At 41.4% G+C, this 24,339-nt stretch overlaps 1 protein-coding gene across 1 annotated transcript in view; it reads left to right on the forward strand.

Moving 5' to 3' along the window:
* The window catches only part of SPATA16 (spermatogenesis associated 16), a gene marked incomplete at both ends in the record, with an annotated part of 174,975 nt that overhangs the window by 28,015 nt on the left and 122,621 nt on the right, over positions 1-24,339 (forward strand). The window contains one exon of the mRNA XM_083364870.1: positions 11,362-11,507. Coding sequence (XP_083220996.1) covers positions 11,362-11,507 — 146 coding nt within the window. The remainder of the gene's footprint in view (positions 1-11,361; positions 11,508-24,339) is intronic.

Consider the following 24,339-nt stretch of genomic DNA (forward strand, 5'->3'; position numbering starts at 1 on the left):
TTATATAAACGCACACATACATAGATAGCAACTCATTCAATCGTTCGCTGCTCCCTTTTTCAACCCGATATCCTTCAGATGTGCAATTTCTGAAACTCTCAGTCCTGAAATAGAATTCAGTACTGGATAACACATTCAGAATATATTTTTTTCTTCATCAGGTACAATAAATTTAGGTTGGAGGCCTCTGCCTACAATCTAGCAAATTGCAGTGAATTGCTGTACCCCAAAGTGTAGTCCCCATAATCTTCCTGGAAGAAAGACTATTTCTGAAATGAGAAAACATCAGTATGTTTGAGGATCACTGAAGAAGTTCATAAAAATCTTGAACAGTCAGAATTAATCCATGTGGAGTCAACCATTTAGCTTCCATAGCCCTCAACCAGCTTCCTCCATAAGTAGGATGCAAGGACAATATAACTTGATCATGTCCTCTCTCACAATTCCCTGTTGTGAGAACCCACAGGAACCCCAACCCTTGGGTTCCTGCTGGCTGTTCACATATTGCCACAGAAATCCAAGCAATAAGGAAAAGGTGGGAGAAGGGCATAATTTAGTTTTTCATAGGAAGTGTTCACATAAGGAGAGAAAAGAAGGAGAGGCCACAGATCTGGGCTGGCATTAGATATGAAATTTTAAACTTTGAGAAGAAGACAGGAGAGAACGGGAAAGCAAGAAATCACAATGGCTGGCAACTAAGATGATTGTAGATAGATTTGTCTGTTGAAGAGACATGGTCTTAATAAAGAACCACGTGGGGGTGACAAACTTGAGTTGGATTAGGAGGTTTTGATACTGCTGAAGGTTTGTTAGTGGGAGGGTTAAATCCAAAAAGGAGTTCAGTTGAAAAAGAAGAAGGGAAAGAAGCCATTGCAGAGCATATCTACTTAATGCAGATGGCCCTGGTTAGGATCAAGGTTAATGGAAGACCCAAATGTCACTTGTCATGGGAAATTCAGGTGGTAGAAAGAAAATTGTTTTCTGTATTTGTAAGAACTTTCTTAACTGTAAAGTAGGATACAGGTAGCATAGGTAGTCTGTGCAAATAGAACAAATTATACAGTACATGCATATCCAAGGAAATATAAAAATTATGCTACGTAATATTAAACAGAGGTGGGAAAGAGTTGAGCCACTCGGCAATTCAGAATCTCAAGTTACTGTTTTTATTACAAAATGTCAAGAGAAGAAGACGGTACGGTTATGCAACCTTTTTACAGTAAACGAGGCTTGCAAAGATTGGCTGGGAAATTAAACTCATTATATGTTTGTTTAAGAAATGTGAAATAAATGTGTATTTTGTGCTGTGTTTTTTTCAAATTGTGAGAAACCACAGCAAACCAAATCACATATTGTTTTCCTATAAAATAAAAATTTTCAGATATTGTTGTCCCTCAAAAATGAATTTCTTTAGCTCTTTGGCCATTTGTTTTGCTGTTTTCTGTAACTTTTCAAGAAAAACTAACCTGAGGACAATTCCCCATAGGACAATTAATGACATTGCAGCACTTTAAATTCAAGTTCATTCTTTCCATTCTACATCAAAACATTCAATAAATTCTTCAAACGTGAAGAACTGAATTTTTCAAAATTCGCAAATCAATAAAAGTTCCCTTCCAAAGAATTCAGAGGACATCTTTAATGCAAAACCCCCCACATTTGTCGGTATTTTAAAACTGGCAGTCCCCTTATTTTGAACTTGGGGAAATTATTAAGGGCATACAGATATATAGATAAGTACGTATATATGCACACACATACACACAGAGATGCGGTGGCTCAGTGGGTTAGGACACTGAGCTTGTCGATCAGAAGGTCGGCAGTTTGGCGGGTCGAATCCCAAGTGTCGTGTAACAGAGTGAGCACCTGTTACTCGTCCCAGCTTCTGCCAACCTAGTAGTTCGAAAGCACGTAAAAATACAAGTAGAAAAATAGGGACCAATATGGTGGGAAGGTAACAGCATTCCGTGCACCTTTAGCGTCTAATCATGCTGGCCACATGACCACAGAGACGTCCTCGGACAAGCGCTGGCTCTTCGGCTTTGAAACGGAGATGAGCACTGGCCCCTAGAGTCAGAAATGACTAGCACACATGTGCGGGGGAACCTTTGCCTTTTACCTTTTACACACACAGAGAAAGAGAGAGAGATGCAGCCTGCAAATTGTTCTGTACCAGCCTGCTACCGGCCCTGCAGCAAAAGCAGGGACAACCCCTTTTACAAGAAGGCAAGAGGCTGGAATTACGCCTGCCAAATTTATTTCTACAAAAACAAACGGAACAAGATACGAACCAAGAAACAGGAGCTTTAAGAAACAGGAACTATCCAAACGGTTGCCTTCAGCAAACCAGCCCTCCCACACATTCCCCTTAAATACAGTTCAGGGCGTGGCCTCTCTCTGCCTCCTTCCGAGGTGCCCCATTGCCTTCCTCTGTTTACTCCTGATTGACTGCCTCCTGCGTCGGGCGTCCTTGAACAGGTCCAGCTGTGGGTCATCTTCATCCACGCTGTCAGGCTCACACAGCTGGGTCTGTGTCGTGACCAGATGAGAGGGGCCTGGCTGGGGGCTCTCATCAAGCTGTCCAAACCCCTCAGCAAGGTCTTCAACACCCCCCTCCTCCTCCTCTGAGTCGTCCGACCCAACTGCTGAACCCACAGGCTGACCCTGAATCACAACACAAATAAATAAATACATAAACTCCATCAAGTCTTGAAGATTGACATTGTAGTCTAACTAACAAGACTAACAAATATCCAAATGTTTGACAAGACTTTGGTGTTTTCTGGGGTATTTGAAAATATTTCATAGTGAGTTTTAGTGTATAGATCTTCCCTGCTGAAACACTTCAAAGGATATATACATGATAGGAATAAAATTGCAAGTAATGAACTCCCTGGTTTATAGAGCCTGACATGTAAGAAGATGATATGGTGATTTGAAATTGAGGACTCTCATATGCAATCCTCTTTTTTCCTGAAAAAAACAAGATCATTTAAAAGAGGTGTCATATTTAGCATTTATGTAGCATATTTCATGGTTTTGAAGTTCTCCTGACATTTTCTCAGACTGAAAATAGGAAAAAAAACAAGTCAATGTAATCCTCAACTCAGAATTAAGTTGGTAAGTTGTTGTAGTTGTAAGTTAAGCCATCATATGACCACACCTAATTTTTGTGGTGATTGATAAGTAAACAACATAGTCACTAAGCAAATCCATTTTCCCGAATGGATTTTTTTTTTGACAGAAACCAGAAGTAAACGCTGGAAATTGGCAAAAAATTCAAATTGTCACATATTGCAAGACAATGTAAACAGCCACAAAGGTGACGCAGTTACCAAGCACCCCAAATGCAATCATGTGACCATGGGGGGGGTGCAGCCATTATACCTTCAAAACCAGGTCATACGTAGTTTTGGAAAGGTCCTTCATAAATTTGAATTATTATTAAGTGACCAATTGTAAGTTGAGGACTATCTGTACTTCCAACCTAAGTGAATCAGTTGGTTTAACATCTGGGCTGGGTAAAGTCATTGGCAAGAACGCATATGTACATGTGTAGAAAAGAAAGCTATTAAGAGCCAGCATGGGTTTGCCAAGAACAAGTTAAGTCAGACTTTTTGTGAGTGATTCATTTGGTAGACCAACTGTGAGCATAGAATGTTTCGTATCAGTAAGATGTTTGATAAATCACCCCTGATATCTTTGTGTACAAGATAGATAAATATGGGCTAGATAGATAAATATGCCAGTAAAATTCAATTAGTTGAATAACTTCACCCCAAAGACGCTTGTAGATGGTTTTGCATTGCCTGGAAGGAAATATCAAGTATGAAGTCCATACTTCAACCCATTGCTCTTAAACATCCTCATAAATGATTTAGAGCAGGGGTCCCCAACTCCCAGACTATGGACCAGCACTGGGCCACAGCATGCCAGCAACCGGGCCATGCAAACAAGCAAAGCCCCATCTGCGGGATGCAGACAGCACACAAAACCACATCCCCTCCCGTCCATGGAAAAACCTTTCTCCATGGAACTGGTCCCTGGTGCCCAAAAGGTTGAAGGGCCTTAATTTAGAGGATGGAATGAAAGTCATGCTTATTTATTTATTTATTTATTTATTTATTTATTTAATTAAATTTTTATACCGCCCTATTCCCGAAGGACTCAGGGCGGTTTACAGGGCGGTTTATCACACTTGTAAGTGACATGCCTTACCCTACACATCACAATTCACAATTATTTTCGTAGCCTTGGACATTGGGCCAAATTTAGTAAAGTTTACGTGTGTAAGGTGACAGAATCATAGGGCTTGAAGGGAACTTGGAGGTCTTTTAGTTCAACCCCCTGCCCAAGGCAGGAGGTCTTACTGCATTCTGCATCTGGGTAGGAAAAATGAAACACATACATGCCAGACTACAGAGACCTGAGTTGGCAATGGCACATGGAAGCAGCCTCCAAGATAATTAGTAGACCCAGGGCTCTTTTTGTCATAGAACGCTCAGAACGGAGTTCCGGCACCTTTTTTGGATGGAACCTGGTAGGGTAGGCAAGGCGGGTTGTATGACATGTGTGAGTTCCCGCACCTTTTTCTTTTACCAAAAAAGCACTGAGTAGACCACAACATGAACATGAGCTAGCAGTGAGATTCAGTAGCTAAAAAGGCAAATGCAATATTGGGATATGTTTAGCTGAACATCTGCATCCAAATCATGGAGAGCAATATTTATACTCTACACTTTAAAAGGAATATGGAGAAATATAGATGGTTCAGTAGAGCATTGTCAGACTGATAAGGGGTTAGGAAAACCAGGTTTTCTGAGAATCACTTTAAAGCAGGGGTCTCCAAGCTTGGCAACTTTAAGACTTGTGGACTAACTCCCAGGAATTCTGGGAGTTGAAGTCCACAAGTCTTAAAGTTGCCAAGATTAGGGACCCCTGCTTTAACGAATTAGGGATGATAGCTGTAAAAAAAAATCTCAAACAACTGGTCCTTGGCAAGAGCAGATGGTCCCATTGAAACTGAAAGCAAGACAAGGAACAACAGGCTACAATTAAAGGTTAAGGTTAAAAGTTTCAGGCTGAGAGCTGGGAATAATTTCCCAGTGGTGTTAAATAATGAAAGTCTGCCTTAAAAGGTGGTGGGGTCCCATTGTTGGAGAGTTTCAGATGGGTGCTAGATGGGCACCTCCTGGAATTAACAGCTTTCTTCACCAAGCAGGAGGCTGGACTATGCTAACCTATATGAGCCTTTCTAGAGTACATATTCCATGTTCCTATGAATCTCTTTATAGGAGAAAGGAGAAGCTATAAAGCAAAAGCCAAGAATGGAAGCGCTTCTCACATTTATCCATTCTTTCCTCCCAAATTCACTTTTCCTTCAGTGTGCATTTTTCTTAGTCACAGGCTATGTCACATTAAATTAGGATTAACAACTCACACAACACTTTTAATCCCTTGAAACCGTGAGCCCTGCTTAAATTCAATACTTGATTTCTGTGGCTTGATTTTAGGGTTTCTGGTCTGGTAAGTCTGGTTGGAAATGGAAATGTGAGGCCTCCAGAAAGCAGACAGCTTTCTTTTCCAATCTTAACACTATCCTACATGAGCCCCCCCCCAAAAAAAATGCCAATAAAATTCAAAATATTTTAGCTACTGGATAACAGAATAACAGAATTGGAAGGGACCATGGAAATCTTCTAGTCCATCTCCCTGCTCAACCATTTCAGACATATGGTTGTCCAATCTCTTCTTAAAAGCCTCCACTGTTGGAGCACCCACAACTTCTGGAGGCAAGTCATTCCACTGCTTAGTTCACAGGTCTGCAACCCGTGGCTCCGGAGCCGCATGCTCCCAGTCCTCTGCCATGTGCAGTCCCCCCCCAAAAAAAGGCGGGACTAAAAAATTTCAACCAATCAATTCAAATATGCAGGGTAGGTGCATATTTCGCCTTGGCTCCACTCTTCAATCAAACCCTGTTTTGCGCATGTGTGCATGTACGCGCATGCGCACACATTTTTTTGCGGCTCACAGTTTTTCCTTTTGTGAGGGAACCGGTTCTGAGTGGCTCTTTCACTGTTTCAGGTTGCTGACCCCTGGCTTAGTTGTTTTAACTGTCAGGAAGTTTCTCCTTAGTTCTAGGTTGCTTCTCTCCTTGGTTAGTTTCCAACCATTGTTTCTTGTCTTGCCATCAGGTATTTTGGAAAATAGTTGACTCTATCTTCTTTGTGGCAGCTGCTTAAGACTGCCACAAAATTGAGATTTCTTGAAGTTAATAAAAAAAATTCTAGTCTAGAAGTCATAGATTACTTGATTGGCTACATTCATTATTGAATGAAAAGCTAAATTTAAGTTAGAGGTTAATGAAAATAACATTGTATTTTTTCCCCATCCAAGTTCCCATGCCTGATTTAAACTGTTCTTTATCAAAAGCAAATTTTCCAAATCCTTTTCTTATAATTAGACTAGAGGTAGTGATTAATTGGAGGTAAGTATGTCAACAATTTAACTAATAATGATTGATAATGTTAGCAAAAGAAGCCACAGAGAGGAAAATGACATTCAATAAAAATAAATTATTCTCTCTAATACATTACATTATTTAATATATCCCTCCAAACCTGCTTCTCCAAAACATCTGGTGCCCAAATGTCACAAATCCAGTGATACAGGTTGCAACCACTGTGATCACAAAAAAGAAGAAGATATGAAATGGAAAGAAAATTGCTTATGGTGCTGCCAGAATTGGTCCATATTAATAGGGAGAGAACCTTGGATTTGAATTTCAGAATGCTTTTAAAGCATGCAATGATAGGATGATTCTTCTATATAACATTTTATGGGAGAAGAATATGGGTGAAATCTAAAAATAAATCTATTGCATTCTTAAAGCAATCCACTTCTCATATCATTCCCTACCATAAAGTAAGAATTAAGAGCAGAAATGGTTTCCTTTTTAACATACTTTTTCCACTTATTTTTTCCCCCAATTTTCTTGGTGGTTAGATTCAAGTGAATCTAAAACTCTTCAGAACTGTGTGAGTAAGAAATTGAGGAAGATGTTCAGAGTTTTTAATATTTCTTTGGGGAATCACCTTTTTTCCTTGACTGAGGGATATGAAAATCAAGGTCTTTGTCTTATCGCTGGGAGAAAATGTTTCTAATGGTCCGTTCAGTTCATCCATCATATGTTCAAAGAAGTCTCTTTGGACATCTTAGTCAAGGAATAGTGTTTAATCGTGCTCCAACCATGAACATCAGGAGAAGAGAATGCATAGCCTATGAAGCTGATTATGGGTGTAGATATCTAAGACTCCAAACATCAAAAGCCTTCTAGATATCACCTTCAAATACTTTCTCTGCTACTTTTCCATACAGACCTTATTCGGTGTCACAAACAGATTTGACACTGTCATGGTTCTGATAGATGAGACCAGTAAAAACAGAACTCCAAGGCAAAAAAGTTTCCTTAAAGAACATATTTATTGCCTACAAAGTATCAGCACACTCAAAAGTGAAATCAGGACTGAAATTCCCTCCCAACTGTTACAAAGTTGAACTTCCCACCTCAGTAGTATGTCATAAATCACATTCCTCAATAAACTACTTTGGCGGGCTTTCTAACGGAAAGCTCAGCCCACCAAAACCCAAGCAGCAATGACCTTGGTTCCCACAGGACAACTTATCATTATGTCTTCCCTTAAAAGCTGTGGCAAGCTGTCCCAACTGTGGCAACCAAAAATGAAGTTGCAGTGTTGACAATCACTTCCCAGATCCTACAATATCAACACTGGGAATGAAGGAGCTATATTTACATTGCTGTCCATCTCACAAAATGTGGCTCACATGAGAGAAGGATTTTCTTTCACAGAAAAGAATAGAACTTTTCTAGATGAGAGAGGGAATCTAATGGAGCTGATAGTCCTTGACTTACAACCATTTGTGTAGGGACTATTTGAAGTTAAAATGTCACTGGAAAAAAGATGACTTATGACCATTTTTCACACTTACAACCATTGCAGCATCCCCATGATCATCTGATCAAAATTTGGAAGTTTGGCAACTGGCATGTTCTTATGACGGTTGCAGTGTCCTGGAGTCAAATGATCACCTTTTTGAGTCCTTTCAACAAGCAAAGTCAATGGGGAAGCCAGATTCGCCTAACAACTGTGTTACCAACTTACCAACTCCAGTGATTCATGTAACAACTGTGGCAAGAAAGGTCATCAAATGGGTTGAAATTTACTTAACAACTTTCTTGTTTAGCAAGACAAATTTTGGACTCAATTGTGGTGGTAAGTCAAGGACCACCTGTATATTATGTTACTTGAAAGAAAGTACAGGGTAGAGCTCTTCCCACCAACATACAGAAGATGGTTAAAGTGGCAACTGACTCTTTCTGCAATGCTTTCTGCATTGTTACTAGCAAATCTGGGCTGTTAAGGTCCAGATAACAAGAACACTAATGCTTTTAATACTAATAGCTCCCACAACTGGGCTGCAAAGTTTGGACAGAATTAATTGGGAACAAATACAGTTTTCCGCATCTATTGAATGCTGTCTTTTATTTTTTTCATTCATTCATATATTCATGCATTCATTCATTCATTTATCAAATTTGTATAGCTGCCCACAACTCTGTTTGCTTCTATCTAATGCTGTCCAGATTTTTGCAGCCCAGTTGTTGTAGCTGTTAGCAATAGGCTAAGTGTTTAAGATCAGATGCAGAAAAGAACAGAGATTTAACAAGAGCCCTTATTAGCCCACTCTGGTGTAGTGGTTAAGGCAGGGGGCTAGAAAGACCATAAATAACAAGACAACACAGTTGGAAAAGATCTTGTAGGTCTTCTAGTCCAACCCTCTGCTCAAGCAGGAAATCCTATATCATTCCAGACAAGTAGCTATCCAATCTCTTCTTAAAAACTTCCAGTGTTGGAGCATTCACCACTTCTGAAGGCAAGTTGTTCCACTGATTAATTTGTTCTAGCTGTCAGAAAATTTGTCCTTAGTTCTAGGTTGCTTCTCTCCTTGATTAGTTTCCATCCATTGCTTCTTATTCTGCCTTATGGTGCTTTGGAGAATAGCCTGACTCCCTCTTCTTTGTGGCAGCCCCTGAGATATTGGAACACTGCTATCATGTCACCCCTAGACCTTATTTACATTAAATTAGACATACCCAGTTCCTGCAACAGTTCTTCATATGTTTTAGCCCTGCAGTCCCCTAATCATCTTTATTGCTCTTCTGTGCACTCTTTCTGGAGTCTCAACCTCTTTTTTATATCATGGCGGCCAAAACTGGGTGCAGTATTCCAAGTGTGGTTTTAGTTCAAGTCCTACCTTGACCATGAAAGCCATCTGGGTGACCATGTGCCAGTCACTCTCTCTGAGCCTAACTCACCTCACAGAGTTGTTTTTGTGGGGAAAATAGGAGGATGAAGATGTGTGGGATGTGTTTGCCACCTTGTGTTATTTGTAAAAATAATCAAGGTGGGGTATAAATAAATAAATGTTACTTCATAACAAACTGCTCCAGTCTGCCTAGTGGCAGGTACAGACTTATCTTCTGGTGAACTTCCATTGGTTTTGGAACTAAAGAAAGATTCTGATTCATAGCAGAAGAGGCAGAAAAATGCAATAAAGATGGTACTGTCAAGAGGAAAAAAGGAAGGCAAACCCTCCTGTGAGGAGAGATTGAAGGAGCTGAGTATATTTAGGAAGAAGAAGAAGAAGAAGAAGAAGAAGAAGAAGAAGGAGGAGGAGGAGGAGGAGGAGGAGGAGGAGGAGGAGGAGGAGGGGGCTAATCTTATAATATTTGAAAGTCTGCCATATTGAAAAGGGCAAGCTCTAATTTAAATAGGCTTCAGTTACCTCATTGGTAGAACAGCTGGAGAAATCTTTTAATAGTATGTACATTCAACAAAGGAATTGGTTACCAGGATGCAGTAGATTTCAGCAGTGGGGGTGGCAGTTCAAATAAAGCTTTACATCACATTAAATAATATAGCAGGTTGAATTACCGTGTTTCCCCAAAAATAAGATCCAACTGGAAAATAAGCCCTAGCATGATTTTTTCAGGATGCTCGTAACATAAGCCCTATCCCAAAAATAAGCCCCAGTTAAGATCGTCAGCCAGATGGATGCGTTTAGTACCATATTTCCCAGAAAATAAGATCATTTTGGAAAATAAGCCCTAGTGCATCTTTTGGAGCAAAAAATAATATAAGACCCAGTCTTATTTTCAGAGAAACAAAGTATAAAGATTATTGCTATTGGTGCTGGCAGTAGCAAATGAGAATAGTACATCCTTGTAACACCTTAAACTATTAGCCCAAAGCAATCAATCCTGACATTCCGGCAGTTTCATTCCTCTAAACTGTTACAAACATATTAATTAATTGTGCCGGCAGAAGGGGCATGCTGTGAACCCTGTCAGTCCAATAAGGGACTGAGGTTTTGGCTGACATAAATATTTAAAATTTTCAAAGCACCACATAAGGCAGGGGTGTCAAACTGCCAGCCTGCTGGCGGGTTGCGACATGCTGAAACCGTCCCGGCAATGAGAAAAAAAAAGTCATAATACATCGCGACACATCATGTGACATTGCGAGTTTGACACACCTGACATAAGGCATTCTTGCAAAATGGGAAAAGCAAGCCTCTCAGATCGTCCTGAATGAAACACTAGGACAGGGGTAGGCAACCTTGGCTCTTTTATGACTCGTCGACTTCAACTCCCAGAATTCCTGAGCCAGCACAGAATTCTGGGAGTTGAAGTCCATGAGTCATAAAAGAGCCAAGGTTGCCTACCCCTGCCCTAGAAGAAGCAAAAGCAAAGATATAAAATTAAACAAATAAAAAAGAAACCATACTTGAAAGTCTAATTCCAAAAGAAGTTACTAACAGTTGGAGAAACTTGCAGAACAGTATTCAGTACATTAGACTAGACCAGTGTTTCTCAACCTGGGTAATTTTAAAATGTGTAGCTTCAACACCTAGAATTCCCTAGCCAGCAATAAAAAGCCAACAAACTGAATTGCAGCTAGTATTTCATATGAGTTTTTATTATTCAATGTTTTATTGGCTTTCAGTCATTGCAAGCCATCCAGCAAACAAATCAAATCAATTTGGCCATAGGTAAGCCCATAACTCTGAATTTTAACTCCCTCCCTACATGCTATGAGGTTAGCAATATTAACTTCTCTTCCAATGTTATAGCAAGCATAGTTTGTGTATCTATGCAAAACCCAGATCATACTACATTTCATTTCATCCCGGAATGTAATTTACTTATTATCAAACTGGAAGTAAGTCGATATTTTCATTCTGTTTCATGTTTCTGCTTCTTTTCTCTTTTTTTGGAAGCTTTGCAGCAAAGGTGCAGCTGTAGGGAAGCCCTTTGAAGCCTCTCCAAGAGATATTTCAAGTATTGCCAGTTTTATTGAAACCAAGCTTGTAATCTGCTACTTGAAGATGAGAAAGCCTGACCTTGCTCTGAATCACTCTCACAGGTAAAAACAAAATGCTGTGATGTAATTTTTCTTTTTTTAGAGAAGCCCTCTAGCATGTATTTGTAAATGGATGCTCAAAGGTCAGTCATGTCTGTGTCTGTGTGTTTGTGTGTGTACGCAGGTGTGAAAAGTTGTTCAGAATCATGCATGATGCATCTACCCAGAGAGTTTTTAGTTCCTAGCAAATGTCAAATGACTTTTATTCATCTCTAACCATAATGAATGGGATGCGGTGGCTCAGTGGGTTAGGACGCTGAGCTTGTCGATCAGAAGGTCAGCAGTTTGGCGGGTCGAATCCCGAGTGCCGCATAACAGAGTGAGCGCCTGTTACTCGTCCCAGCTTCTGCCAACCTAGCAGTTCGAAAACACGTAAAAATGCAAGTAGAAAAATAGGGACCGCTACGATGGGAAGGTAAAAGCGTTCCGTGCGCCTTTGGTGTCTAGTCATGCTGGCCACATGACCGCGGAGATGTCCTCGGACAAGTGCTGGCTCTTCGGCTTTGAAACGGAGATGAGCACCGGCCCCTAGAGTTAGAAACGACTAGCATACATGTGCGGGGGAACCCTTACCTTTACCTTTAACCATAATGAAAGTATAGTTCAACTCATCTTCAGCGCACCAAGCTAAGTTAAACTACCTTAAAGTTTTGCTCTTCAGTTTATAGATGTTAGAAAACTGTGGATCTAAAACATGGGAGTAGAACCAATACCCTATTGAAAGCACAGGGAAGGCTTTTGCTAAATTGTACTGTGTCCCAATGGTAAATAATATCCAGTGGTATATATCTGGTTTTGGCTGAGAGGAATATTTAAAATTTTCAAAGCACCACATAAGGCGTTCTTGCAAAATGGAGAAAGCCAGTGTCTCAGGTTGTCCTGAATGAAATCCTAGGAGAAGCAAAAGCACAGGTATAAAATTAAACAAATAAATTAAAAACAACATACTTGAAAGTCTAATTCCAGAAGAGATTACTAACAGTCAGAGAAACATGCAGAAAATGTACATTCGGCTAGACCAGTGTTTCTCAACCTTGGCAATTTAAAAATGTGTAGTTTCAACACCCAGAATTTCCTAGCCAGTGATAAAAGTCAACAAACCGAACTGTGGCTAAGATTTTATACTAAAGGGGGAAAAAATCAGTGGTAGAGTTGCTGTACAAAGGAGCACTATCAGATGTTCACAATGCTCTTCTTGCTTCTGGTCACAAGTAATAAACTGTTCCCCATAATAAGGATTTCTGTACTATTTTCTGATGGCTGTATAGGTAATCCCCTGTTTACAACAATTCACTTAGTGACTGTTCACAAGTTACAACAGCCCCGAAAACAGTGACTTATGACTGTTTTTCACACTTACAACTTTGTAGTATCCCCATGGTCACTTGATCAAAATTCAGATGCTTGGCAACTAACCCATACTTATGACCTTTGCTGTGTCCCAAGGTCAACCTTTTGACAAGCAAAATCAATGGGGATGTCAGATTCGCTTAACAACCGAGTTACTAACTTAACAACTGTGACAAGAAAGGTCACAAAAGGCAGCAAAACTCACTTCACAAATGTCTCACTTAAGAGAAATTACAGGCTCCGTTGTGGTCGTACATTGAGGACTCCCTGTTGTATAATTACCAGGATCTAGGTAGTAATATTTAGATACAAAAATATTCCAATGGTTCTCCAGATCATTGAAGACCATAACTGGTAGCTATAGGCCGCACTTTCCCCATCTTTAATTCAAGGGGCATTTATTGGTCCAGATCTTGCTGCAAATCCATGCTGATTGATTGAACTCATGTATACCTTTACTCCCAAGTTCTATCCTTCACAAGCCTAACATCCATGTGGGTAGGTGGCTGTGTTAGTATGTCTGGATCAGGCATATCAAACTTGTGATGTCATGTGATGTCACGTGATGTATCGCAACTTTTTCCCCATTGCCGGCAATGGTGTGGGCATGGTTTCGGCATGACGTGTCTGGCCCGCGGGTTGGCAGTTTGACATGCCTGGTCTAGATAATAAGATCTGGAAAATTGTCCCAGATTATTGGGAGGTGATTCTGATCTGGCTCCTATGATAGAGAAAGACTTATCTAAGGCAGCGGAATCTGAAGCACTGTCTGTTCTATCTTATTTCCTAGAGGAGGCCATGACATCAATTGATAAAATACCTGATATTGTCATTAGCTACTGCCAGCTCTCCTTGAGTTCCCTAAAAGATTTTCTGTCAGTATTGTTTGTTTGTTTAGCATATGACATATCATACATGGACTTGCAATATATAATTAACATTTCCTCAAGATTTAAAAATAGGAAAGTTAAAAAGATCTATATGCAGATACCAATGTCTAGGCCAGGGGTATCAAACTGCCAGCCTGCAGGCCGGACACATCATCTGGAAGCCACTCCCACCCCATTGCTGGCAATGGCAAAATAATCCCGATATGTCTCGCGACATCACGTGACGTCACGAGTTTGACATGCCTGGTCTAGGCCATCTAGCCATTGAAGCACAGCATTATTTATATGAAAAAAATCAAACACTGGACCAGTATATATTCTCAGCTTATAGCCAGTCACAATGTGATCTATTGCTGAATGCAGACCCTGCAGTCACACTAAGGGAAGAATACTATGCCTCATTTATACATTGAGTATAGTATAAAATATACACTGTAATTTATCCTTCCTTCCTTCCTTCCTTCCTTCCTTCCTTCCTTCCTTCCTTCCTTCCTTCCTTCCTTCCTTCCTTCCTTCCTTCCTGTTGGGCATATCAAACAAAGCAATGGCTTATAACTATCCAATATTTCTAAGAATCTGTACCGGGGCCCCCAAGGTATTTTTTGAAATAAATTGGATGCTGAAGGTTGAAGCTTAGCTGTGCAACTTTGCAACTTCCCATTTTATTTCTTTTTAATTAAAGTCAGGTGGGGCATGGAAGAATTTCATCAATGCTTGGATGACCACCTGTGCATTGCATAACATGCGGTGAGCAATGGGTTGGATATGGCAAGTTAACCTCTCCCCCCGCCCTCCCCCACATCTTGTATTCCTCCAAGAAGAAAATAAATTGAATTTAATTCACCTAAGCTTTCTTCCTTCCCCAGAATGAACCAGCTCTGTAATGAATGATATGCTACAGAGTCTGTCAAAATTTCTTAACACCTCTGGAAGATTTCATGTGTGCAAAGTAGCTTTTTATTTATTTATTTTTCTATACTAACCTTAAGCCATAATGTGTTTGAAGGGGAGGTGATACAATATTGCTGTTTCACCCACCCTAAAGATAGGTTATAGATTAAACTAAAGCTTTCACTCCTGATGACTTTGTCACAAAATACTAGTCTCTCAGATGTCACTTACCTAGGAAAGTAGCTGTGTAGCTAGAACAGAAATTAAAACTCATTTCATTCTCCTATACAAAGAACCTGGAAGACAAATGGCTGCTTTAAGTATGCCACTGTTTCTTAATTACTGGGATAGGAAATATTGTACAAATTACTCAAGTGATCTTTTTATTAACTTACTCATCGTTGGGTGAGCCACAATTTGGATGATAATACTTGTTATACATTATGTTCATTATGCTGTATAGATATTTGCAGCTCATATTTCACAAGAGGAAAAAAAAGTCCCTTGTATGCATGAATACAATTCATGAAGTAATAAAACTGAGTATTAAAAATCTATATTCACATGGAGAGGTGTCCTTTAGCCCTATCCGACCCTGATTTTTCTAATATCTGATATAATCAGGGTTGATTTTACACCAAGCAAAATTTCCTCAGCACACTTCTATCCTGAAATATTTATTTTAGATCCAGAATAGATTAGAGCCAAACCAGCAATCTCAGTAGTTGGATGAATATGTCATGGTTTATGAAATTTACCTTAGGAAATGGGGACAAGATGCTGCTTAGGGATTGATCAGATAAAGTAGGGGGGGACCCCACAGTTGCATAGCAGGCCAAAAAATAACCTCAGAAAGGATCATCCTTAATTTAGCAGGCTGTAAAAAGAGACAGTGGAAGATTTGTACTTTCAAATTTGTGTGATTGTGTTAATGGAATTGTATAATAAAGTAGAATTAGCTCTTCTGATTGTGTTTCCTGTCTGATCTAGTTGAGAAGACTACTAAAATGCAAGTAACAGTGCCAAATATGCAATTAATATTTGCATACTCTCCAATTAACATTATCAGGAATAAACGTATCTGCACAGTGGTCTACCAATAGTAACACAACTGTTAAAAGCATCTAGGTTAAGATGAAAGGACAAGGTAACAGAAAGGATACTTGCTAGGACTTTGCTACAGACAATAAAACCAGTCTGAAGAAGTGAACAAAGGTTTATTAAAGTAGATATCTGAACTCTCAAAAAAGCATGAAATGTTTGTGATGGGAGACCTCTACTACTTAGACATCTGTTGGAAGAGTAATTCTGCCAAACTCAAGATGTTAGATGAAATCTTGACTTGTGTGGCTGATATTTTTTTCTTTTAAAGTTTTATTTAATGACTAAGGGGTCTCCTACCTTGGATTTAGTCTTTACTATCAGGGATAAGTTTATTGAAAATATTAAAATAATGGGTATTTGGGTGCAAGTGGCCATCCATTCTTAAATTTCTTGACTCTTGATCAACAGATCAGCCAACTGCAACCATAGATTTTAGAAAGGCCAATTCTAATAAACTAAAATAAACCAGTAGGGAAGTCGCCACAAGAAGAAACCTTAATATGTGAAGGTATTACAGCCAGCTGGAATTTCTTGAGTAGGAAATTAAAGATACTATGGTCCCAAATAAGTTGCATAGTAAGGGGGGAAATAAAAGGAATCAAGCTGATTGACTAAAAAAGATGTTTACTGGAAATAGTAGGAAGGAATATGTTTGGAAATTGCCAGACAAGGTGAAAGAAAGGGTCAAATGAGGACCTAGCTTGGAGTCCTTGTGCAGCCACAAGCTGTGTAGGCTTGACTTCCTCCAAGATCCACGAAACCTTGTCTGACCATTCACAGGGGAAGGAAAGCAGATTGGTGAGATTCTTGTAACCTAGGTGGTAGATAATAAAGTTATTGGCTTTAATTATTCATGAGTGTCTCTGGTTGCTTGCATCTGATAAAAGAAAGTCTACAAAGCTTCATTTAGAAATATAGAGATAGGTCAAGAAGGCAAAGGAAGAAAATAAGTTTTTTTCAAAATGGCAACAGTGAAAGAAAGACAAAGACTCACAATTAGTTCCAAATGGAAATCTTAATAGGTAACCTCAGAAAACAGGTGAACCCAATTCCTAGCTTCTTTCTGACTTACATCCAGGGCTTTTTTTTGTCATAGAATGCTCAGAACGGAGTTCCGGCACCTTTTTTGGATGGAACCTTGTAGGGTAGGCAAGGCAGGTTGTATGTTATGTGTGAGTTCTGGCACCTTTTTCTTTTACAAGAAAAGCACTGCTTACCATCCAAAGCAAATCCGATTAGCATAGACTGAAAACAAACACAAAAAGAGAAAATAAATAAGTAAGAATATGGTTAAAAAGTCTTCTAGCTAATTTCAGTGTCCTCAAAATTCCCAGCCCTACCTAATGATGTACACCTTAGAATATTAGTTAGAAGGAACTGGAATTGTTGGGTTGCACTATTGTAAGATGGATCCACTATTGCCTTGCTAACCATGTTCATGTCTGGCATTGATAGCTGTGTACTGAGTCATCAGTAGGATCTGTCTTGGAACCCTAAGGATCTATCGTGGAACTAAAGTTGTTCAACATTTTTATTAAATCCTGGATAACAAAATTAATGGGCTACTTGTCAAATGTATGGCTGGCACAACATTGGAAGGTCTGGCCAATACCCAGGAAGATAGAATGAGATTGCAATGTAATTTGACAGGTTGGAAGTTTGGGCTGAGAGGAACAAGTGGTTCTTCAGCAAGGAGAAACCTGGGTTATTTCATTTAGGAAAGAAAAATGAGGGACACATTCAGTATGGATGTCAGGACCCACCCCAAACCACGTCTTAGGAAGACAAAAACTCTTGGAGCCAGGATTTTAGTCCAAAAGAAATCTTTACTATGGCGTGCTCGGTTGTAGGAAATGAGACAGGGCTTAATATTTCCACGATGTAAACCCTTATAAAGAGTTCCCGGTTTAACCCCCCTTAATCCCCATTTGGTCAGTCCCCCCCCCATCCTTCCTCTCGTATCATCCATCTCGTGGGAAAGAGGAAGTTAGGACCCTTTTGTTTATTGCTGTCTACCGTGACAAAACCCAGATGCTAACCCCCCCTTTTGTTTCCCCAGTTCAAAAGGCTTCTCCTTTCCTTTGAAATGCCTATTGCCGGTTCAATATACATCTATCCTCTTCTCTTCGGGAGATGACAGAATCCATGGGATAATGTTTGAAACATTCCATTTATGAATATGATATAAATGGATTCTGACAGTCCGCTCTCCTTAGAAGAAGGATGTGTCCATCTGTAGGGGGAGAAAAGAAAAGAGAAGAAAAAATAACATGTGTAAATGTTAACTCGGTTTGTTTGGATATTCTGTATGAAATCTCTTAAGCAGCTTTGGTGCTTTAACGTGGTGTTTGCTGACCCATTCATTTTCTGAGGAGGGGAGGTGTTTCCAAGCCACTAGATATTGAGTTGTTCCATGATGTCTCCTGGAATCCAGAATTTCCTTCACCTCGAAATGTTGTTCTCCTTCCACCATGATGGGAGGTGGTGGTGGTGGAATTTTTGTTCGTAGGGGAGATTGTTGTTCTCTCTTTATTAGACTGCAGTGAAAGATTGGGTGTATTCGTCTAAGATTTTTAGGTAGTTCTAATTCAACTGTTACTGGGTTTATGATTCTTTTAATTGGAAAAGGTCCAATGTATTTTGGTCCTAGTTTTTTACAGGGTTGGAGAGACTTAAGGTATTTTGTAGACAGATATACCATCTCTCCCACCTTGAACGGTGTGGGATCAGATCTTTTCTTGTCTGCCTGTGTCTTGTGTGCTAATCTAGCCTCTGTTAATGCTTTTCTGACAATAGGCCAGGTGTATTGTAACTGAGCAATCCATTCCTTTAGTTCTGGAATTACCGGTTCTTTTGGGGTTAGGTCAGGTATGGGGTTGAAGCTCTGGCCTGTGGCTACTTGAAAAGGAGTGTAACCTGTACTGGAGTGAATTGCGTTGTTATATGCCACTTCTGCGAAAGGCAGCAGGTCTGTCCAATTGTTCTGCTGAAAATGTACATAACATCTTAAATATTGTTCAAGTACAGAGTTAGCCTTTTCTGCTTGCCCATTACCCTGAGGGTGATGACTAGATGTCAGTCCTTGGGTGGTTCCTAACAGAGATAAAAATTCCTTCCAGAATGCTGAGGTAAATTGCACCCCCCTGTCAGATATGATGCGTAGTGGTGCTCCATGCAATCTGTAAATATGTTGTACAAAAAGTTTTGCTAATGTTTTTGCAGTAGGAATTTTTGGGCAAGGTATGAAATGGACTTGCTTAGAGAACAGATCAGTAACAGTCCAGATAACGGTGTTTCCGTTGCTTTCTGGTAGTTCCACAATAAAATCCATGGCTATTTCTTTCCATGGGGCTGAGGGATTCGCCACTGGTTGTAACAGTCCTGGCGATTTCCCTTGTAACCTCTTGGCCATTGCGCAAATTTGACAGCTACCCACATAGCTTTCTATGTCCTTTTTCATAGATGGCCACCAAAATTGCCTTTTAGTTAAGTGTAAGGTTTTTACAAAGCCAAAGTGTCCTGCTGATTTTGTATCATGGCACAGTTGCATGAAATTGATTCTCTGTGTGGCAGGTATATATAGCTTCTCCCCCACCCACGGCAGTCCATCTTTAATTGTGCACACATGTTTATTTTTCTGGAACCATTCATCACTTTCCAAAGATTTCCTGAATTCTATTCCAGTTTGGCTATCTACCTTCGGTTTCATTTTTTCTTGTGCCCTGGTGGTGACTGGTGCTGCCAGTTGTTGTTCCGGTACAAGTGGTTTAAAGTCAGTAACTCTTGTGCTGTTATATTGGGGCATGCGGGATAATGCATCTGCCAGGAAGTTCTTTCCCCCCGGTAAGTGTTTGAGAGTGAAATTGAATCGGTGAAAGTGTTGGGACCAGCGGGCTTGCTTAGGAGTGAGCTTCCTGGGCGTTTTTAGTGCTTCTAAATTTTTGTGGTCAGTCCAGACTTGGAAAGGTATTTTATTTCCTTCCAAAAATTGACGCCAAGTTAATAATGACCACCTTAATGAGAATGCTTCCTTCTCCCATATTGGCCATCGTTGTTCAGTTTCTGTAAGTTTCCTGGATGTATATGCGCAAGGTTGCAACGCCCCCTCATCATTTTCTTGTAGTAATACGGCTCCGACTGCTACGTCGCTCGCATCTGCCTGTATTACAAAAGGTTTGTTGGGATCTGGGTGTTTAAGTACAGGTTCCGCAGAAAAGAGTCTCTTTAGCCTCTCAAATGCTGCTTGACATTCCATTGACCATTTCAGAGGCTGGCTGGGTTTCACGGGTGACCCCCCCTTCGTTTTCAACAAATTTGTGAGGGGCATGGCTATTTGGCCAAATGCAGGGATGAATTGGCGGTAGAAATTTGCAAACCCCAGGAAACTTTGCAATTGCTTCCGTGTGCGGGGGGGTGCCCACTCTAGTACTGCCCTGACCTTCTCTGGGTCCATTTCGATGCCCTCTGGGGATATGCGATATCCCAGGTAGTCGATTTTTTCCTTATGAAATTCACACTTCGATAATTTAGCATATAAATGGGCAGCTCGCAATTTCTTCAGGACTGCTCTGACTAGTTTGATATGTTCCTCTTTGGTTTCTGTGAAGATAAGGATGTCATCGAGGTAAACCAGGACCCCCTTATATAGGTGCTCTCTCAGTACGTCATTAATTAATTGCATAAAGACTGCGGGGGCCCCTTGCAGTCCAAATGGCAATACTTTGAATTGATAGCACCCCATTGGGCAGTTGAATGCAGTTTTCCATTTGTCTCCTTCCTTAATCCTAATACGGTAGTATGCTTCCCTCAGGTCTAGTTTGGTAAAGATCTTTCCTTTCGATAGGTGGGATAGCATATCCTTCATTAGGGGAAGGGGGTATAGATTACATTCACTAATTGTATTTAGGTTCCGGTAATCTACAACCAAACGAAAGGAACCATCCTTCTTCTCCCTGAACAGAACCGGGGCGGCTACTTTGGGTTTGGCGGGCTCAATAAATCCTCTTTCTAAGTTTTTCTTTATGAATCTTTCCATTTCTGCCATTTCCCTTGGGCTCATGGCATACATCCTGGGTTTTGGGAGTTTTGCCCCAGGTTTGAATTCTATGGTGCAGTCTGTGGGGCGGTGGGGGGGGAGCTCATCTGCTCTTTCCTCACTGAAAACCTCAGCCAGGTCCCTGTATTCCTCCGGTATCTCTGTTAGCCCCTTCTCTTCCCCCACTGCTGCTTTTTCCTCCCTCTGGGTTGCGGGGGTGTTTGGGGGTTTTACGTTTTCCTGTTCCCCTTTTGGGAAGTTGAGTTCTGCAGTCCTCCAGTTTATCCCGGGGTTCCATTTCTTCAGCCATTCCAGTCCTAAAATCATTGGGCATGCCATGCCTGGGGCCACTATAAATGTTATGTCTTCCTCATGGGACCCCAGGGACATGTGGAGTGGTAGAGTGGCTAGGGTAGCTGGTCCCCCCCTGCTATAGACCCGTCTAATTGACTGAAGGAGATTGGTTGTTTTAGCCTCCTCACTGGGATGCTCAGTTCCTCCACCAGTGTTGGGCTGATGAGGCAGCGGATGCAGCCAGAGTCTATCAAAGCTTTTATTTCATTTGCTTTTGGTGCAGAGGAAGCTAATATAGTTACTGTCTTAAGTATGGGTGGAAGAGGTCCACTTACCAAAGGTTCTCCCTCTGAGCTGTCTTCCGAGGTGTCCACCGCCCCTGCAGTGTAAGCCGGAGTCCAATCCCAGGTTTTGGCAGAAATTGTGGACTCTACAGCCTCTGTCCCCTTCATGGAAGATTCTTTTGGGTTGCCTTGAGACTTCCCCAGCTTTTTGGAAGATGGTGCCTCTGTTTTGCGTGGAGGGGCTTTCGAACGACATTCTGCAGCACGGTGGCCCTCTCTCCCGCAATTGAAACATCCCTTTGATTTTTTAGCCGTGGCCGGTGGGTTTTCCCCCTCACGTGTTTGCTCGAGTGGCGGGCGGCCCCATGGTTTTCCTCTGCGTTGTCTTTTCAATAGGTCTATTTCCACTTCCTCTGCCAGGACATACCAGTCATCGAGATGGTAGGGGTCTCCCCGAGGCAGGCAAGCGTCATACAGGTCGTAGTTTAGACCGTCTTTGAAATGGCTGAGGAGGATGTCTTCTGGCCAGTTCAGCTTGCTGGCGATGGCTCGGAATTCTTGGGTATATTCGGCCACTGTTCTCCTGCCCTGCCTCACCATCTTGATTCTCTCCCGGGCCTTCCGGTCAGCCAAAGGGTCCTCAAATCGTCGCCTCAAGGATGACATGAATCGGTTGAAGTCGTTGAGTTCTGGGGTGTTGGAGTCATGCAGGTTCACCACCCAGTCTGCGGCCGTCCCGTCCAGGGCAGATTGCACAATTCGGATGCGTGTTTTGTCACTGGGGATGTCCCGTCCGTACTCTTCCATGTAGCTGAGGACTTGGGTTAGGAAAAATCCCAGTCGTGATGGCTCCCCCTTGAATTTTGCTTCCAGGGGTGGGAATCTTTGGCTGGATCGTTGTCTGCGCCGCGGAGTGTATCGCTCCTCATCTCGATCCCCATCTGTGGGTCTGGGGGGGGGTACCGCTGAGTCAGCGGCTCCTGTTCCATTGGACAGCCCTGGGGTTTCAGGTGTTGGGTCCCTTCCATTACCCCTCCAGTTGCGACCCCAGGTGTTGTGGTTTCCAGCTCTCTCCTCCCTTAGTGAGCTCAGGGTTGTTTTCATCAAGTCAATAGCTTTTTCCAGAATCCGCTCTTCCTCACTGGCGTGCAGGGAGTTCTCCATCTCTTGTTTCCATTCCGGTTGGTGGTCGCTCCGTCTCAGGGTCACTTCTCTCGAAGCCTTTTTCCACTCACTTTTCCTTCCAATGCCCATCGACCACTGGGGTTTTTGTTCGTGCTGCTCCGCCGTTTCCTCCCAGGAGGAATATGATGCCTCAGTTTCCCAATGTTTCTGGGAGTTCGGCTGGGGGGAAGGCTCCTTCTCCGTGGGGCTTTCTTCCCTTCTTGCTTCATCGTCAGACATCATATTTATTTGCAAAGTCCCCCGGTAAGGTTCTTCTTCCCGGGTTGACTTTCGTTGCAAGCCCTGTCTAATGTCAGGACCCACCCCAAACCACGTCTTAGGAAGACAAAAACTCTTGGAGCCAGGATTTTAGTCCAAAAGAAATCTTTACTATGGCGTGCTCGGTTGTAGGAAATGAGACAGGGCTTAATATTTCCACGATGTAAACCCTTATAAAGAGTTCCCGGTTTAACCCCCCTTAATCCCCATTTGGTCAGTCCCCCCCCATCCTTCCTCTCGTATCATCCATCTCGTGGGAAAGAGGAAGTTAGGACCCTTTTGTTTATTGCTGTCTACCGTGACAAAACCCAGATGCTAACCCCCCCTTTTGTTTCCCCAGTTCAAAAGGCTTCTCCTTTCCTTTGAAATGCCTATTGCCGGTTCAATACACATCTATCCTCTTCTCTTCGGGAGATGACAGAATCCATGGGATAATGTTTGAAACATTCCATTTATGAATAAAGCAGGCATGTCAAACTCCCAGCCCGTGGGCCGGATGCATCATGCCAAAATCGTGCCCACCCCATTGCTGGCAATGGGGAAAAAGTTACAATACGTCATGCGACATCACATGACGTCATGAGTTTGACATACCTGCTCTAAAGTATCGCATCAGAGAAGTACTTGGAGGTGGTTATTGACAACTGTCTGAATATGAGCCAGAAGGGAGAGAGAGCTTCTAGAATGACTAATACAGTTCTGAGCTGCATTGGAAGAAGCTTTATATCTAAGATATATGAAGTTCTTATCTCCCTCTATTTTTTTAAATAAATAATAATAAACCTTTATTGTCAAAGTACAACATGTGTACATTGAGATTAGCTGAACCTCCCGCCGTGCTCTCTCTCCCCAACACACAGTGACAACAAACCCTCCATCCCACCACACTATGTGAGCCAACTACACCACACACCGGCCTCCCAAGTTAATTCTGCATAAGATTATGTCCCATTTAAAAGCCTAACAGCCCACGGATAAAAGCTATTTTTCAGCCTGTTGGTACGGCTGGCTATATTCCTATATCTCCTACCAGATGGTAGGAGAGTAAAGAGATACCTTCCAGGGTGTGAGTCATCTTCTATTCTGCACAGGTGAGGCCATACCTGTACACCAGATTTCCAAAAGAATATTGACAGGTTAGAATGAGTTCAGAGGATGATGACAAAGATAGTTTAAGGTCTTGAGGACAAACCTAAAGACAGACTAAAAAAAATCTGGGATGCTCAATCTGGAGAAAAAAACCTCCAAAGACATGGTTTCAGTGTTCAGGTATATAAAGGATGCCATAGGAACTATATTTCACTGCCATAGAAACTGGGAATAATAATGGGTATTAAGTTGCAGCTACCTATATTTAGTTTAAATATAAGGGGGAAAATTATGTCAGTAAGATCTATATAACAGTGTCATAGCCTATATACAGAGGCTGAGAGTTTTTACTCCCTGGAAGTTTTTCAGAAGAGGCTTTCAGATGCTTCATAGGGAAGTTTCATTGGTTTTCTTTCACACTGCAGAGGATTGAACTCAATGGTGCTTGTGGTTCC

Source organism: Vipera ursinii (genome assembly GCF_947247035.1).
Source record: "Vipera ursinii genome assembly, chromosome: 5".
Classification (NCBI taxonomy): Eukaryota; Metazoa; Chordata; class Lepidosauria; order Squamata; family Viperidae; genus Vipera; species Vipera ursinii.